We start from the raw sequence: 20,066 nt of genomic DNA, 5'->3' as shown, positions 1-20,066 counted from the left end.
TAGAAAAGTTAAGAGATGACATTGTACACTTAAAGATTCACAATGTCATTAACATATTACAGGATCTGAGACCCACTGAGATAAAGAAATCTGCCTAATCTTTCATTAACATATCTCTTCTTAAAATTCCTTGGCTATAGGATGCCTATCACATAGGACATCTATTAACATGTTTGGGGACACAAGTGTTCCATGGAATATGGTTTAGGAAACCCTAGGATAGAAGAATGGGACTGGACTTCGTATAACAGATATTTTTGAGCATCTGGAAGGCTTCATGGAAGAAGAGAACTAGAGTTAGACTATGAAGCGTAAACTATGTATTTATTCTTGAACCCCCCTAATAATTTTATAGGAAGACATGTTTTTACCATGAAGGAATTATTTTGTAGGTCTCTGGGACACAAGGGACTAATCATGAAGTGAAAACAAATAAGATATGAGTTTGTTCCTCAGAAGAGCCTAAGGCTCTGCCTAGAGTTTTAGGTTATGATACTGAACTGACTTCCTCCTTTTTAACCATGGGGTATAATGAATCATTCTACTAAAGTTTCTAGCAGGATAGTAAGTGAACAGTACAAGATCTGTAAGGGCAGAACTGATGCCTTTGTCTTTTGAGTGCATTGTATAATAAATAGGAGATGTTGCAGGACAAACCCAGGACAGAAGATGCAACGCAAGGAGAGAAAACAAGTTGCTAAGAATGAGAACGTCCGTTCAGTGAACACAGATAAATAACACATGCCCTCATGGGCTCCTCACTCAAAGAGTGAAGGAAATGATTTCTACAGTTATGCAAATACAAACTCAATGAAAATGCTACTTTACAGAAGCCTTTCACACAGTGTTCAGAACCTGGGACAGCTCCTAAGAGCATGGGTCTGTTTATCTCACTGGCATGGATAATCAGCAGACAGGGGGCTGCAGTTATCGCCTGCACCTTGGCATTCAGAGATCTCACATTCAGTTTTGTCTCTTTGCAAGAGCCCCTGAAGGAACAGGAGAGTAGAATTGTATTTTGCTGAGGCTTGGGTCTGAAGAATATAAATGTGGGGCTGATGTGTGGGAGTGAATGCCTTAGCTATTAAACAAAACCCATTATCAACTGCTCAGTGCAGCCTAGTTGATCTTCATTCATTATAATAAGCATTTTGTAGGGGAATTATATAGTAGAGGGGAATTTGTGAGTTTGGGGTTTTAAAGACTTCTGGATGTTTCTCTTATGCATGAAAAAAAGTGGATTTTTCTCCCTTGGTTCTAAATTTAAAAACTGGGATTCAGCGTCTTATTGTTCTTCTGCAAACTGCAACATAATCCAAGAACCTCCAGTTTGACCTGTTCAGGTGTTTTACTTAGATTGGTGCAAATTAGAAGAAAATAATTGGCAAAAGAACAAGTTGGGACAGGTCATTTCCTCCTTATTCAAGAAAGGAATTTTCAATCAGTTAGAGAAGTGAGGAAAAGTTGGCTGTTTAGTGCTATGAAGGATATGGATGTCAGCTGGGTGACATTCTCTCTACCCTTGGCCCTGTCCTGGCTGATATTTTCACCACGGGCTTAGACAGACAAAGGCAGAGAGCCTGCTTTTCAAATGTGCAAAGCTTGAGCCAAAGCTTGATGTTATTTGATTGGATGACAGAATCTGGCTTCAGAAAGGTCTTGGCAGTTTGGATGGTGGGTCAACATTTACAGGATGAGTTGACAAAGAGAAAAGCAAAAGGCTTGTATTCACGAAAAAATGTTTACTGCAAAGTACAGAATGGGGGTGACTTGGCTTGACATCAGTAAAATTTTAAAAGCCATAAAGCTTTATTTTCTCTCAAGTTAAACATGATTTAATAAGTGACAGGGCAGCCATCAAAGCTAATGAAATCTGGTCACGCATTAATATAGGTAGACAGGTCAAGACAAAGGGTATGATAGAGCAACAACATTCTCTCATGGTTAGAATGTATCTGAAATATTAGGGTCATTCTTAATTCATTTCTAGGCTTCATCCTTTATAAGAAATATGAAAAAGTGGATGGCATCCAAAGGCAGATGACCATAATTTCGTAAGGTCTAGAAGACGTTATTCAATAAATGACCGCAGACAACTTGGGGCAGCATGATAGTTTTCCTCAATGTCTGAACAGTTGTCATATAGAAAAGGAAATAGAATTATTTTAAAGTAATTTCAAAGGACAGAAGGAAAACCAATGTAGATAGAAATACCAGGGAAGCAGATTTTAGTTCACTATAAAGACAACATTTCTAATAATAAGTGCATCTTAAAAATTGAAGGTGCTACTTGTGAGTTAGTGAGGTTCCATTACTAGTCATTATTAAGTGGTGGCCAAGAACACTGCAGATGGAATATCTCTACATGAGCAGGAGAGGGGAGATGTTAAGTTTCCAATGCTGAGATTTTAGAATCCTCTTCACCTCTTTGCCCTCTGCTGTCTACTTTAAAGTGTGCTAGAAAGTGTAATTCTTCATCTTTCTTTCCTCTATGCAATGTGATTTTTGCATAGATTATTTAACATCATAAATTATCAGTTCATTCATTTGTAGAATGGGAGCAGAAATACCCACCTGGCCTGACTGTCGTGTTGTAAAATGAAATTAATTACTCTATCTGGAATAGATTTGTGAACTGTAGAGTCCTCTCTACTTGTAAGAAGACATACTTAATTGGTAGAATAACTCCCCAAACTCTAGCCCTTCTTTGTTTCCTAAGCACCAGCCCCTGTTTCTAGCAGTTTACCAGATATTTATTTCCAAGTTCCTGCCACCATATCTAACTCGAACATGGCAATAGGAAAACAGCCCTCCTGCCAGATTTCCATTTTTCTCAGTGGGATCATGCTTTCCCAGCCACTTGGGTGAAACCTCTGAGTCACCCTGGGCTCCTCCCTCACTCTTGCCCTGATTTCAGTTGCTAAGTTCCAGTGACTCTCCCTTTCTTGTGTCACTCATATCCATCTTTCACTTTCTACTCCTAAGGCCATCACCCTGGTGACAGCCCTCATCATCTCATGCATTAAATAGCTGTAACTGATCTCTGTGACTACAATCTGGAACTATTCGATCTATTTTGCACATTCCTGTAAGATTTCCATTGCTAAAATGGCACTTTTGGCATGCCATATATTTTCAAAATCATCAACAGCTCCTCTTTTATAGAATACACTGAGGGTGCAAAAGGACCTCTGTATTTTCAACCCAAACATTTCCTGTAACCTCATTTTACACTGCTTCACCCTGCAAACCTCCAGTTAAATCCAGTCCAGTCCATAGAGTGATCTAGTCACTGATTCCCAGCCCTCTGGTCTTGTGCCTTTCCATGGTGAAATCCTTTCTCCCTGATTACATTCAAGACACAAATCTTCCTCCAAGGAAAACTGTTGTCTTTCCTATCCAGCCTGTGAAGTCCCATCTGTCCTTCAAGACCACTCCTTCAGCTTTTCCTGATCTCTTAAGTTCATAGTGGTTGCTCACCCCTCTGAGCCCTTACCACTTTTTATCTGTGCTCCTGAATTAGCATCTGTATTACCCTGTTCCATCTTTTACACTGTTGTCTTTTGAGTGTATATGTATCAGTATTTAATTTTTAACTTCTTGTCTTTTCCATCTTTTAATCTGGACTAGAATGAGAGCAGGAACAGCATTGCTTTCCAGAGGGGAGTCTCAGGGGACACTGAAGATCTTAGGGAGTCTGTGCCCTTATAGTGAGAAGATGCTGCGCCCAGGAAACCAAAAGCCCTGAGGGTAAAGCCTTAAGGATATGGACTACTGCTTGGGGCAAAGCTAGATTTAATAGGTATCTTCACTGAGAGAGAATGAAGGGCTTATCAGGAAAGGAGGAAAAAACAAACTGGTTCCAGTAGAGTATGTGGGATCCTGGGTTTAACAGTAGAAAGAGGCTCCTCCAAAATAAACCAATCCTCAGGTGATCTGATAATTACATTTATGAAGAGCTTCCTATATGACAGGAACTATTTTAATTGTTTTATCTGTCATAACTCATTTAATTTTCTGGCAATAATCCCTTAAATCCTATTATAATTCCCATAGGAGAGGAGACTAACTCGCATACTCTGGTTTCTCTCTCTTTCTTAATCATCCACTTGCCTGATACTCTAATTGCCAGTGGTATAATTCCCCATGTAGTTTTAAATATTTTATTTATATTTGTATTCATATCCATATTCTGATATTTGTAAAGGCTTCAACCTAATATAGTAATACATTGGCTTCACTAATGTAAGGGTGGGTGGTGAGAAGCACTATTATTACAACTGAATGGGGGTTGGAAAGAGTATGTATGAAGTATCATTATCTTGAAAAATAACCAGAGAGATTTTTTTCTGTCTCTTGTATTCTTCATGAAACTGACCTGGTTGTGATGATGAGAAAAAAACAGTACTACTAAATAAAAAATCAGGATAAATGTTGTCTGCATGCTTGGCAAGCCATTCCTTTTTATAATCCCAATAAAAACTCCCTAAAATTCTTCTAATTCTTCATATTTGACATATATTTGAAGATCTTTCACAATCTATTTTTGCTGACTGGTGGGAACATGTCCTGTTTCTTTACAAGTTAGCAGGAAGAATTTACTTTTTGGTTACATATACTATTTTGGTAGCAGTTTCGAATCATCACTTTTTTTCCTTCCAATACCTATATCATACTTTCGGAAAATCCATGCAGACGATTCATTTTGCAAACTTAGATACAATCATAACCTGCCTTTAACAATTGAAGTTTACTTTTTCTAAAAGAAGTTATTTGATAGATATTTTAGAAATTATTTTCTACCCAAACTGGAGACCTCTTTTACACATTGGATCAGAATATGCTACTCCCTCCCTTTTGCCAACAAACTGAAGTTCCGCTTCTTTACTTTGGTGTTTAAGCCTCAGCATTTTGGCTCCAATCTAATGTTCCTCTTTTAGTCCCTATAATACTTAACCAGTAATGATCTGTTCCTCTACACCAGACTATTGGAAATTTTCAGGCTGACCCACACCTTCTTCCATTTCACCATGCTTTTCTCTAAGCCTGCAAAGACTTTCCCCTTTCTTTTGCCCAATCTATCCTCCAAACCCCAAAACTTCCCTCTCCAGGAAGCTTTCTCCTCGACACCTACAGAGAATTTATCACCCTCTCTGCACTCTCCAGCACTTTGTCCACGACTCTTTTATCAATTGTAGATGTTTTTATTCATAAGTCAAGAACAAGATCTCTCTTATCTCCAGCCACCTCTTCATTGCTCACCATATTTTCTACATACAGTAAGCTCTCAAATAATGATTTTTGAATTGCAGTATTCCAAACTAGGTATGTCATTTTGTTCTTTCCATGAGCAGCTGAATTTTAAATAATGCAAAACTATATTTATCATGATAAAAAAGAAGATGCTGAGAAGCAGCCACCCAAATTGCCTCGTGAATAATGGATAGAGGATGGGGTAGGAGCTCAGTCAGGGTAAGAGCCTCAGGGGCATATATCCTCACATATCCTGTTATTTGGCTGGAATCCTGTTATTTGCCTGGAATCCTGAGCACCAGAAATGGTGTCATCTAGGATTAAATAAGAAAGTAATAAGTAAATTCCAAAGCTATATTTGAATAGATATTCATATTTAATTCAAATTCTCTCCTTTATACTAAGAAATACAGATTTCTAGAGCGCCCTGATCCACACGCTTATTATTTTTAGAGAAACCTCTGTATTGCCACAGCATGATGTCAAATACATCTGCAACATACATTGCTCAATGTCATGTTCAGGTCCAAATAACAAGTGCTCCAGGGGAATTTGGAAGGGTGGGAAAAAATAAAATCAGCCAGAATTTTTTCTGGGTATTTTAAACTTCATCAGAAAATAACTTGAGGATTGTGCAAGATTTAAGAATTTTCTTAAGTCTTGGGATTCATGCTCAGGTCAAGAGTACCTTCTGTTGGAAAAAGGTCTCCTGTTTCTCTTTGAAAGAAACCTACATTTCAGAGGATCCCATAGCAGTCCCGAGTCTTTCTGAGATATGGGTCTGAGACTCAAAATCTCTACTAGGCCCCTTCAAACTAGGGTTACCTTATTGGCCTCTCCATTAGTTTGCACATACTAAGTTGTTGGCTCTCTGTCTCATAGCTGTCACCTTTCTACTTTTATTTTCAAATATTACTGATTTGGCTGCCTGATGGCAGGTGAATGGAATGTCTCAAAGCCCAACCAAGCTAGCTGCAGCAGATCATTATAATTTCTGTTCTTCGTGCCTTTTTCTACCCTTTTGACTTATAATTGAAACTACACGTGACTGGTATGACAAAATAGTCCAGTCCAATTAAAATTTTAGTAATTAAGAGAGTTAATATTTTTATCAACACTTGTGCAGCAGTTGAAGGATTTTAAATTATTTTTAAATAATTAGAAAATAATTTAAATAGGTGAAATATGGTATTTTAATTTAGAAAGAACTAATCTCTCAGCAGAAATATTATCCATTTTGGCCTGCTACATTTTACCTACACTTTGTTAACGTTTAGTGAAATAATGTGACGTGGAAGCAAGGACAGTGATTTTAGAGTTTGGAGTCCTTTCTCAGCTCTGCCAATTACTAGCAACTTCATGGCCTGAGACAAACAACTTACACCTACTTAGCCTCTGCTTTTTCATTCATAAAATGTGACATACCTAATATAAACACGGGTTTATAAGGATCAGGCAAGATGATGTACATACATGAAAGATTTTTGTAAGAATGCAGAACACTATTTCAGTCTATAGTCTACAAACTCCATAGCATTCTCCTTCCTCATTTCTCACTTCCAGGTTATTTGCTTAAAGTGAGCTGAAGAGGAATTAAGGATCGTCTCTTTGGCAGACTTTGGGAGTTAGCTTGAACAGCATCTGCTGCTTTGGTCTAAGAACATCTTTCTCACGAGGTCTCTGCTGCCTTACAGGTGTTCCATTTTCTGGGCTCCAGGCAGACATTGAATCACTACCTCTTGGTGCTGCAATTCTTTTAAGTAGTATTTCTCTTTCTCCTGAATTCCTTTGTAGTCAACATCAAAATTAGTGCTTGGTAGGACAGTCATTCAGGCAAATCTCAGATGCAGACAAGATAAAAGGGGCCCCAGCTTTGGCAAACTGATGACAGGGCCATTGAAAGCAGGCATGAGGTGAAGGCCTTGTCAGATGGGCAGACCACAGGGACAAGAGAATCTGATCAGGCACAGCAGGTGTAGCATGGAGACCCCAGAGAAAGAGTTGGCATCATAGACATTGGGGAATAGAGGGCCTATACCTGGTCGCAGGCTCTGAGGCTCAGGAGGACCAGGGTAGACTCTGGTACTGGAGGAATGAGAGAAGGACATGGACCCATTTACTGGATCTTGGACACCAGACAGTAGTTTTTTCCTAAAGAGCAAGGCAAGTGTCTGGTGGCTGAGGCTGAATTAAAAGATCATCACAAATGATCTGGACAGGAAAATGGGACAGCTCAACTATCACAATGTAGATAGGGGGATTTGCTGGGTGATCAGGATTGTCCGAGAGTTTGGGCAGAATTTGGCCTTCAGGTAGAGGTCAAGTGTTCTCACCAAGAGGCATTAGAGAAATTTTAGGGTTGAGGACAGAAGCTAGATCTGTTAACACATTGAATGCCGTTCCCTATTTTCATAGAACACATTTTCATTTTCTTAAAGTCATGCATTGATCTAATAAAATTCATGAAGCGCTGAAGACAAATTCCAAAAATTTTACTTTTTTCCCCATCGTGGTGCACTCCAGAGTTATTATTGTTTGCTAGCATTTCCCTATATGTAGCCATTAGTGCTGCTGTAACTCCAAAGGTCAATCATTTCTCATTCATATTCTTGAAAATAATTTTTAAAAAGAACTGGCTTTGCCTTTTTTTCCTGTATTTCTTTTTCATGTTTTCCATTTTTTCCCTCAAAATTATTTTGGAAAATTTCCATACTTCCAGAAAAAACTCTTGCTGCATCTCTAAAAACTCCATTTCTGTAACCTCACTGCCCTAAGTTCACACACTCCAGTTTCCACCAGGTGTTACAAAATTCTCACCTCACAACTTTTGTTTTGCAATTTTTGACATTGAAGCAGCAAAAGATAGTCTCTTATTAAATGCTGAAACTGCAAAACAAAAGCCATGAGGTAATAATTTTGTGAAGGTGTCCAATTGTTATACAAGTAGAACTCCATTTTAATGAATACCACTGTAATCTCTGTTTCTATCCAGGGAGACTATTCTGGGCTCTAAAAATGGCTCGTGGTAGCTAACTCTTTGCAAAACTGTTCACACATCTTGGATAACAGATGCTTCCCCCAGTGAAGAGTGGAGACATTGGACATGGTTTAAATTTAGGAGATAAATTAATTTTTCACTCTTTAATAAACTTTCACATAAAAATACAACATGTATGTATATAAATATATAAAGAGTTATATGAAAAGAGAGAACTTCTTTCTAAGTCACATTTTGAGACCTGCCCATATTTAGCCCACACTACAATAACATTTGGTCAACCTTTGGCTATGAAAAATTGATGCACACAACTCAATGCCTTTGAGCTTTCAGCAGAAAATTAAATTACTGCACTTACTAAGAGAGAAGAGAAGATTGATCTTTGAAAAATCATTTCAACAAGCATAGAAAACATAAAAAGAAATTCTGTTAGCCCCAAGACCCCCGAAGCATCTGCTTAACTGGGCCTTGGGTACATGCCTTTCTTTGAAAACACATGTTACAACATAGGTTTCACACATATTTTCTAGAGACAGACAAAGAAAGCAAGTATAAGGGCAGAGTAATATGGATGTAATAAGGACACAGTATGGGCTAAGTCTGACACACCTCGGGAATGTATCTATACAAGTGTCTACTATATCTATGGATGCCACAGCTCTACAGATATGCATCTGGGGTACCTTTCTCTGAGGGTACACAGAGGACTCTGGATGCATATCCAGAGGCACTATAACCTTACCTTGATGGTAGCCAGGACCACCTCCATTATAGCGCACTGTCTTGGTGTCAGACCCTTGGCATCTTCTCGAATCATGTGCTCCTGGAAAACAGGTTAACAATTGATCATACAGTAACCAATTCATTTATTTAACAACTATTTGCAAAGGAAATCTGTGTAATCTCCATATGCAAACATTTCCCATTTAAAGTATCTTCTTCATATGGACACATTTCAGATGATTATTTTGTCATATTTAATAAATATCTGTTTTGCCAAAAGAAGAAATGCTAAATGTTTTGTTAAAGAGCAGTACTTTGATTCATACATGGCTTTATTTTTCACTTGCAAGTTAATGTTAGGAAAAAAAGAGAGAAATCTAGAAAATGTGTGTCAAAGCTTTTTCACTTTAATTCCTTGCTTTATGTTTTGTCACAATGAGGAAGGTCAATCATAAAAGGGATTTAAGAGGTGAATTCTAGCCTCTTTCAATTACTGCTGATAAAGTCTACTATAAGTATAATGCCCCCAATTTATTCTCTTTCTTGGATCCCCATAATTCCTAATCATTACTAGGAAAAGCCCTGAAAAGTTAAGTGAATTTGGCTCTGGAGATTTTCAATATTTTAAAATAATTTTGCCATATTTTAGAACATATGTTAGAACTGATTTCCATATTTACCATGGATTTTCCTCATTGTTCACTGTGTACTGTCTCATCATTCAAAGCTTCTTTAGGGAAATAATGGTAAAAAGTTGAAGAAAATAATAAAGGAAATAGAAATTTGTCTAAGAGAAAAATTTAAAAATTCCTGACCCCCCGAATTGATAAAATCTCCCCAGGGCTGCCACTATTCTAGTCAACAACATCAACAAACATTTATTGAGAGCTTATTATGTGTCAGTACTGTTCTAGGTGATTGAGATATATTGTTCAATAAAAGAAAGAATTTTGTCCTCTTGGAGCTTAAATTCTAACTTATATAGGTGTCTTTGTGTGAATTAGAGGAAAAGCCCATATAGGTGGACATAGCTCTGAGAACGCATGGCTTGAGTAATGGATAAGGGCCTTTGGTCAGTAATAAAGCTGCCTCTTTTTCCATGGAGCACAGTTCCACATCAGCACATATGGCTTGGCAAGTGGATCATGGGCTATATTTCGGCCATCATTCATTCCCTTTGCTGGGCAATTTTGTGCAATGCACAAATTATGCAATCACATCCAGTGGCTCATCCTTCTATTCTAGCCTTTTCTTTTTCTGATATTTAGTGGATGCCTTGACTTCCTAAAGATAATCTCTATCTATGTTCTACTCACTTCTGTAGTCTTTCAGTGTCTATCTTGGCAATTATCACCTGTTAGGGACTCAATATATTTTGGATAACTGAATTGTACTTCCTTCCACATATCTTGTAGTGCTCAATGTGCTTGAATGAAATCATACTCCTTTGAATATTGTTGAAAACATAGTATAATGCTTCATGGATCCACATTATACACTTCTGCATCTCACTGCATCCTTCTCTGACACACCGATTTCAACTCAAACACAAGAGTCAATTTAATATTTTTACAATAGGAATATTAAATACTCATTGAGACTCAAAGAGTAATGGGAAACGTTTGCCAGATTATAGGGGGAAATGCTTTAGGGCAAGTAAGTACAAACATTTTATATTAAATAAATCTCTTTGGCTTCATCATCTTGACTGATGTTACAATGTGGTCACATTATTTTTTAATAGATGGTAATAAATAATATATGTTGGTGCTATAGAAAAATATAATTCTTGCAAGGAATAATTTTCTGGGATTTAACAGTATCTCATTCAAATGAGGGAGTCTCTAAAAGAGGCTGGCAATGAGTTATTGTCCAATAAGTTATTACTTCTTTGCAGTAAACTCATAGTCTCATATGTATTTTTATTAGTTGGTTTTGATATTGTATCACCTGTCCATGAAGATGTATTCATTTTTTAAAACTTTCATGCCAAGTAAATCTGATCCCATTAAATAGTAATAAGTTGGACATAAATAATATACATACATTTTGAAGTTCCAGAACATGAAGTAATATAGAATATGTCAAACTGCTGAATAAATAGTTGTTTAAGGAATTAATCGTAAATCATAGTCAAATGCAGAAAAACAATTAGTTCATCTCATTGTTCTATTTTCCTTGATCCTGTGTTCTTTTAAGTAAGGTGGTTATTTCTTAATATTTCCATATATGATTTCTGAATTTATCCATCAGTACAGTTATTTTCAAATAGCATTTTTCCAAGTGGATCATATTTGCTTTCAAACGAATACATGAAAAATGTAAAGACCCATGATTTAAAATGAAAACAACAACAACAACAACAAACAAACTATTGGAAGTAAATTCTAGTAAAGTAAGAGAAAACAGCTTTGTAAAATTTGAAGTTCATTATTCTGGCTAGAGCTTTAATTGTTTGCATAAGATTATAGAGGCCTTATTGCTCTGTAATTCAAATAATAAGCAAACAGACTAATAATTTAACAATTAAAAGATCAAGGGCCAATAATAGAAAAATATGATTCAGAACTAAGTTATTTGTCCATCATCTATAGATAACAAGATTCTATTTTTAGTCCTTCACATTATTTCAGTGTTGATGAAATAACCCTTTTAGGACATTTTATTCATAATTTGCTTTTAGTTTATTACAATAAAAAGAGAATTCACTGAATTATAGAAATTTTGGATCTGCAAAGGGACCTAAAGTGTTATGTTTTTTTGTGGACTCTGTTTTTTCCCACCTAGCATGCATACACCCTCTGGGGAGCCAGTCTCTATCCCACTCAGAGTTCATAAGATTTGGACAGGGCTGGCTGCACCCCCAGCTCATGGGTAGGTATGTGAGTTAAGCCAAATGGCATATGTCACTCCCCGGCCACAGTGTTTGGCTTGGGAATAGTGATAATACTCCATCAGAGCTAATGATGTGCCAGTGGACTTCGCTGGAATTCCTTGCATCAAGGTGGGTGTTCTTTTCTACAAGATTTCAAGTTCAAAGGATGTTAGCTATAAAGTAGAGACAACCATCTGACAAACAGGATGGGAGGTTTGTTACAGCAGTACATCAAACAAGGAACGAGCAGAATGGAGATAGTGAGTAACTGGGTTCTGTAACATTGTTTGAGTTCCTAATCAAGCACTGATGGAAACCAGAGTTACCTCAGGACTATAAAATTTCATGTAGCAATAATTTCCTTCCTTGCTTATGTTAGCCTGGCTTTCCATCACTTGAAACTGAAAACAATTCTAGCTGATACAACATTCAACTCAGGAAACTGAAGCTCGGGGAGATGAAGTGTACTTCCTAATATCACACAGGTGCTAGAAGCACAGCCAGGGCCAATTCTTTTGTCATGAGACACTATGCTGTTTCACATTCATGGTTTCATATGAGCAACTTCAACACTGTATAATCCATTTTTCAAAATAGGGACTAGAAATCCCAGGGAGATAATAAGACGGATAAAGAAAGGGACAGAGATCCAAGATCCAAAACAATAGTTTGGCAGTGACATCTACTTTCTACCTTCCCTCTGAACTGTCAACATCACTGAATATCCTGAGAAACTACTTTAGGTGATGGTTATGTCTTCTAAATCGATTATTGGCTTTTAGTTTTTTTTCTGAGGAAGGGGATAATGTAGGTGATAAAATAGGGTACTGAAATTATAGGGTACCTATTTTATCTCAGTAAGCAATTATGCAGTCAAGTGGATTATCCTCCACTTGTGTTGTACACACAGAACAATCCCAATGATACCTAACTCTGAGCTGCTAGCTGGGGGAAAAGGCAAGATAGCTCCCTCTGTCAGTGGGAGGTGGCATACTCTTTGCGGTTACCATGTAAAGATAATATATGCATTATTTCATTTATCCTCAGAACAGTGCTATGAACCAAATCTTAAAATTTTCTGCATTTTACAAATGCCAAAACTGAAGATTAAAAAGGTTAAATACTTTGGCCAGTGTCACATAGTTGGAAGCAGTTGAGGTAGAATTTGAACCAAGGTAGTCTGTGTCTGGAACCCCTCCCCATGCTACACTATATTCTAATAGGTAGAAATGGAACAAAACAACATGTATTTCAACCATAGGCACAATGATGGACTATATGTGGTCCACTGATGAATGAATAGGTGAAGAAAATACGGTATATACATACAGTGGAATATTATTCAGCCTTTAAAAAGAAGGAAATCCTGCCATATATGACAACGTGGATGAAACTGAAGGACATTATGTTAAGTGAAATAAGCCAGTCACAGAAACACAATATGTGTTTTAACCAGTCAAGTTCCTATCCAAGGGGGACAGAACTTGAGGTTCCCTACACAACTGCAAAGTCTTGTGAATCTGAAGCAGTAATAAAGGGCAGGGTTATTCAGTTAGCAAATCTTCATTATAATGGGGTTGAATATGTTGGCAAGTTCAATATCTGCTTTGATGAGTTTCGTTTTCCTACATTAGGTTTCTTGCCCTTTAAGACTTGTATAGGCTTTACTGGATTTCTATGAAGCATTCCATTTTGCCTTTATTCATACAAAGCCAGGTTAATATATGAAAGAAAATATGTTCTCTAATTTACTCCAAAAGCAGCAATGCTGAATGCTACAACACAAAGTCAAAAATTCCCAGTTGTCCCTATCAAATTGGAAAATACGATAAATATGGGGAAAAAAGAAAACAGTAAATTCAGTTTCTAAATTTTGACCTGATTCATCCTTAACTCAGATTGTGCGATCACAGACACACATCCTCTTAGTCCTGCCATGCTAGATAACCGTTAGTAGTAGGAGGATGGTTTCTTACAGAGCTGCAGTTAGTTCATTACTTTTCCCAGACAACTGGTTATTTCTTTATTCTTATTACCTTCAGTTTAGATAATTGTCCAAGATCTTTAGCTGCGATGAAAATCATCTGGGGTCCCTAGAGACATAGAAAAGGAGAGAGAAGACTCAGTCTTAAGATTTTCAGCAATAGTTACCTTAGAAATGTGGTCAATAGAGAATTTGCTTTATTTCCCTTATATTTGTCACTTTCATGCCACATGCCCTTCACTGGTCTATCTTACAGATTGGGTCAAAGATATCTAGTACTGCTTGCAATGTAACTGTCCTCACAGGAATCCCACTTCTGAAAGTTTTAAGTCTGAGTTACCGAATGGGTTACTGCTAATGTAGCCAGTTTAATGTAGAATATAGATTAAATCAGTGATCTTTAACTTTTATTTATTTATTATGAGTAGAGAAAACTCCCTCACTCCCCGCCCTCCAAATAAATCTGTGCAAAATTTCACAATACAGAGCTGAAGAAGGTGTAGCTGCTCCTTCTGAAACGCTGTCCCATCTGTCAGAGACCTGCCCTCTTAACTCCTCCCTCAGCCAGAGGCTTTTCCTAGAACCCCAAGGTCCTGGGAAGAGTTTGAAAAACACCAGAACAAACTACACGAAGCACTACTAGAATGAAAAACTAGAGGTGTGTCTGTTGGTAAATATGACAGGAAAAGTACTAAATTTGGCTAAATTCATTAGCAACCTAGAATATTTTCACAGTAAGGAAAGTCAGCTATTCTGGAGTAATATTTTCCATTTTTTAGTGGAGCTTGTATATTCACCAGGAAATTAAACACTACAAAGTTAATGAGAACAGAAACCATGTCTAATTTGTTCATATTTTATCTGCAACACGGTGCCTAATACATAGTAGAAGCTCAAAGAATATGTATTGAATGAATGAATGAATGATATAGCTTCATACTTGGAGATCTCAATGCTAAAGAAAATTGGGGTGATGGTAAGCTTTCCTAGGGAAGACCTTATATCAAAAATGAAATGCCATATATAGCATTTCTGCTTAACAGGATATATGTATTCTTGAAAAACCTCATATTTAAAAAAATTGTGTGCTAGAAATAGAAGTACTCGTGTGGAAAATAGCAGTGGGCAGCACAGTCAAAGCTCATGCAATTTTGTTACCAAAGTACTATCAAAAACGGTAAGTGCTACTTTAAGCGATAGCTTGGAGAGCTCGCAGGGAGCTCAGTGAGGCCGGTGGCTGCCTCAAGGGATATTAAAAATGCAAAAAAAAAACCCAAACAAACAACAACAAAACAATAGAGTACAATTGTGGGCTGAGACCATGCCCGGACAAGTGGAGCTCTGAGCACAGGGTAGCCTGCCTTGTGTGAGAGCCATGCAAGGCGCATCTTTCTGGATAGGAAGTGATGTGCAAGTATACCCTCCTCCTTGATTTTTCTTTTTAAAAATAGGGGTGAAAGGGCTCCTGCCTGTGTAGTAGCCAAGCTGAATGTGCTTTCCTTTTTTGCTGAAGTTTATAACTCTTCTGTCATATGCTTAAACCTGTCATACGGGAAAATTTACATATAAAGCAACCCAACTTCCAGGTTACACTGATCTCACTCCCCTTCTGGCCAATTATGTGATAGCTAAGTGGTATTAGAGAAGTGTATTATGTATTATAGCAGAAAAGTGTGTGTGTGTGTGTGTGCACGTTTATATATGTGATTTGGCTACTTATATATGTAGGTTGTCAATGATTGTACCACACATTCATGGCATGAAGCAAAACTCAAAGTAATTTATATTTTACCACTCAGTGTCTGGCAATAAATCGACAAAAACATACGTATCTTTGCATTTTGGAACCTTTACGAGAAAACATTTTCCATACAATTTCACTGGATAAATTTGGACTGAATGTGCATGATTAATGGTGTCAATACCCATTTTAGTTTAGTTTATAATACTCCTTATTTGCACCAGCTTATCTTCCTCAGGTACAGAAAAAAAGTTAATTATTCCATAACAGGTGCTTGTTGGGTTATTTCTTTCCTTGCTTGGCTCAGGATATGGGACCTGAGATACCTGGCATTGTGTATCCATTGACCATTGTCTAACTTTGCTGCTTTGATCTTTCTAGTTCTTTTTTATTTCACTGTGTGTGATACAATCACATTCTTCAAATCTACTAAAAGGTCTCTTATCTATTAACCTCCAGGTGGGAAGTTAATAGATGAAAGCAAAATGGAAAGGTGAAAAATTCCATATATCTCGGTTAGATTTATCTTCTTAAACCCTAAATTTTCAGAAAGAAACACAGGGGGGATATTCTATACTAAATCTATTTCCCTGTGGTTTCATGGTAAAATTAAATAAAAAAAATTACATGTGTAGACCAGATAACTCTATAAATTGCATTTTTTGGTACTTTATTCAACAGATGAAGTTTTGAATGTCAAGTAAACGTGAAGTTTGACTGCTGTTGCCACTATTTAAAATTGATTTGTATGAGAAAAGGTCATTTGAATGATCATTGTTCAGACCCTGTATACCAAACACATTTTCCTAAAATGAATTTAATTTGTATTTCATCTGGATCAAGGTCATTCACTTAAATGAAAAACAATTAGATGAGATATTGAAAGTATAATCAACCTTTAGTTTAAATGCTTACTGTTTGATCTGTCAGAGGAGGGAGAACAATCTGCTTTTCTATTTTGTTAAGGACTAGCTTCCATAGCTCTTTCAAAACTCGCTTCAGGACTGTTTTCTCACAGATTTTTGCTGAGAGACTTAATCTGAAATAAAATGAAACATATACTCACTTATAAATCTTATATCAAGGTATCAACTTATTGATCAGAAATTCACATTTTTTAATACTGAGATTCACATACCTGAATAGGCCTTTATAATTTTCAAATGCTAAATTTCATGTACTGAAAAAAGACATGATATCAAAAATCTATTTCACCATACTGTATATTAGATTTTTTACTCTATTTGAAAAATGAATTCAGAGCACTTCTTTCATTAACTTGTTTCCTAAATTGACATCAAGGCTCCCAAAGCGCATGATTTTCATCCTCAGTCCTGACTTGCATTCACTACATGCCCCATGTTTATGGTGCAGGTCATTCTTGCTACCTGGCATTGAATCAACATAATGACATGGCAAAGATGCATATAATTTCACTCAAAAATTAAAATTCACCAACTTTGTTTATTTTCCAGTTTTATTGAGATATAATTTACATATAGTATTGTCTAAGTTTAACGTGTAAAACATAATGATTTGATATATGTATATATTGCAAAATGATTACCACAATAAGTTTCATTAACATCCATCACCTCACACAGTTATAGTTTTCTTTCTTGTGATGAGAGCTTTTAAGATTTACTCTCTTAGCAACTTTCAAATATACAACACACTATTGTTATCTATAGTCACCATGTTGTATATTACATCCCAGGGACTTACCTTATAACTGAAAGTTTGTACCTTATGACCACTTCTGGCAACCACCAGTCTGTTCTCTGTATCTCTTGAGTTTTTTTTTTTTTATTTCAAATTTACCAACTTCAATGGGTTTAAGATATTTCTTACAAATTCTTCTTATGGTAAGATAATGATGGTAACATCATCTAGCATTTATATAACACCTTAGTTTAGAAACTTCTCCTGCAGATATTTCTTGTTTATAACTATATCTGTTATAGAAATCAAGAACAGGCTCAGAGGGGTTAGGGAACTTGTACAAGAAAGTGAAGCTAGTGAGTGTGGGGTGAGATTCAAAGTTAGGTTCTCTTCCTCTAAATCTCGTATGTCTTCCAATGCCCTCTGCTGCCCTTGACAAATGCGCTTGTGATGAGGCCCCAGCAGTACATGAAGGCACAGTGCTGCATAAACATCTACTGAACGTACCAGAATATGACACAGAATGCTTTGAGGCTCCTTTAATAAGATTTCATCAAACCTGTTTTACAGAGGGCCGAAGGTGGGTGCTATACTTCATGGCAGCCTCATTGACTCCTGATAGTGCTGCTAAGTACTCTGTATACTTTTGGACTCAGAAATTATAACCTGGGTTCTGGTTCTGATAGAGACAGAATTAACTATTTTTAATATTTAAAGATATACATAATTAATAATTAATTTAAATAAATTAGTAATTAATATTTAAAGGCATGTGGTGTGTGAGAGGCAAAGGGAAACATTTCCAAAATAGATTTTCACGTAGAAGTATTTCTCCTAACACTGCTGTATGTAGATACCTAATATATAAAAGTACATGAAAGCAACCTCCTCCTGATGAAATGAGAGCTGGGGACTGCTGAGGCATATCTGTGGAACTCGCCAGCCCTACTAGTTTGGAAACCATTGTTCGAGGGTAGCATTTCTAGCTTGTTGGTGGATATTCATGATATGGACATAGGGTAGAAACCAGCAGATATGTCATGGCGGAATAGCAGAACCTATCCTCAGAGAAATTCCTAGGATGATTTGAAACACAATAAATCTACCCATTTTGCAGCAGATGTGTAATGTCCATTTTCAAAAGGTCTGAGTTTGAGAATTGATCTTGTTTTTATGGTCAGCTCATGTTGGCATGCTAACTAACCCGGCTTAGACTTGAAATGAACGAATAGGAATAAAATTGTTGACGTGTTTGCAGCTCTGCATGGGCTTTCTGCCAGCAGGAAATGGAGTTCACAGCTCATTTTATAGAGTGGTAAGGTCTTGGTGAAGAAAATGAAACACAAAGACATGAAATGTTTTTGTTTTTTAGAGAGGCTGCACAAAGACAAAGAGAACATGTACATTTATAATATAACGTGATTTCCAAGGGGATTTTCTCGAAACCACCTTGAAGACTTTCAGCCTCTATTGTTCATTTCAAATAGCAGAAAATAAAGGGGAAATCTAGCAACTGCTTCCTAATTTAGTCAGAGTTAACCCGCTTGATAATGCAAGATACATATATTTTGGAACCTGAGCTATCTATTTTGGTTGACCACAGAACCAATTAACCATACAATTTTCAAATGCCATGTATACCAGCTGGCAATAGAGATTTCCCATCATACACTTGATTATATTTTCATGAAAACATATCCAGCTGTTCTCCCTCCTACTGGAATGCCCATCCCTCATTGCCATACATCCAGACCCTACTGCCAACCCAAATGAAATGTCTACTGATGGTCTGAACAGGAGATTATTACTTTACACATTATTGTGTTTATTTGTGTACCTTTCTTATTTTTTCTTCCTAATCTATTAGCTCCTTGAGAATAGAATTAATATCTGACTTTTAAAAATCTCCCCTAACAAGTGGCTGTATGGTTATGCATTTTGTATTAGCCCTGAGAATTTCTGCAACTCTCCATGCCTCATATAATATCTCTTTCCAAAAATTTTAAATCTCTTTCACAAATTTTTAAAGCTTGTAGATGTTTTTCTATCTTTATACACTGTATCTTTCTACTAAGAATTAGAATAAATGACATATATAATGATATAATTAATTATAATAAATAGAAAATTAAGACTGAGTAAAGAATCTAAATAGACTGAAAATAAAGGTCAACTCACTTTATGTAATAGCTCTGTTTTACAGATGATGAAATGGATTCAAGGTTCCTCAACTAGTAGATAACAGCATCAGGATAACTTAAAACTTTCTGTATGTTCCACAACTTTTGATTACAGTATATACAAAAATAACTAGTTTTGCTAATGATAAATGATATATCTCCAAACCGCTGGCTAGAGTTTCAAAAACAGAAGTCATTTCAGTAGGAGTTTTAAGAGAATCAGGATTGCTTTGTTCTGTTCTCCATTCACCATCACATTCACAACCAAATGGTAGTGTGTTTATGTAATTCAATTCTGTATTGTCCATAGAAAAGAGCCATATAATAAGACCAAAATTTCAAGGGATTGTATTGGAAATTAGATGATAAGAGTAAACGTCTACATTAAGAAACTAAAGAAATGAAGAAGTCTTTCTTCCTTTTCTCTCTTTTCTTCCTCCCTCTCTCCCTCTCTTCTTTCTCCTACTTTTTTCTTCTGCATCCACCTGCCTACCTACATCCTGTTAAGCTACCTACCTACCTATTCACCTAGATATTTCCTCATAGAGAACATAAAGTAAGACAATTTTTCTGCCAAATATTGCAATTAAAGTGATAAGAACATTAGTCTTACTTACACAATAGGATTATAAGCAAAGGGAAATGGAAGT

At 36.5% G+C, this 20,066-nt stretch overlaps 1 protein-coding gene across 1 annotated transcript in view; it reads right to left on the bottom strand.

Annotated features, from left to right (window-relative positions):
- Window positions 1-20,066, bottom strand: part of UNC13C (unc-13 homolog C) — a 584,623-nt gene that overhangs the window by 58,907 nt on the left and 505,650 nt on the right. Inside the window, 3 exon segments of the mRNA XM_087427449.1 lie at window positions 8,994-9,074; window positions 13,886-13,942; window positions 16,490-16,613. Of these exon segments, the coding sequence (XP_087283575.1) occupies window positions 8,994-9,074; window positions 13,886-13,942; window positions 16,490-16,613 (262 nt within the window).

The sequence above is a fragment of the Ceratotherium simum genome, chromosome 3 (genome assembly GCF_057802395.1).
Source record: "Ceratotherium simum simum isolate JZ-2026a chromosome 3, ASM5780239v1, whole genome shotgun sequence".
In the NCBI taxonomy this organism is placed as follows: Eukaryota; Metazoa; Chordata; class Mammalia; order Perissodactyla; family Rhinocerotidae; genus Ceratotherium; species Ceratotherium simum.
The sequence above is the reverse complement of the archived record's forward strand: the minus strand, read 5'-3'. Positions and strand labels throughout refer to the sequence as shown.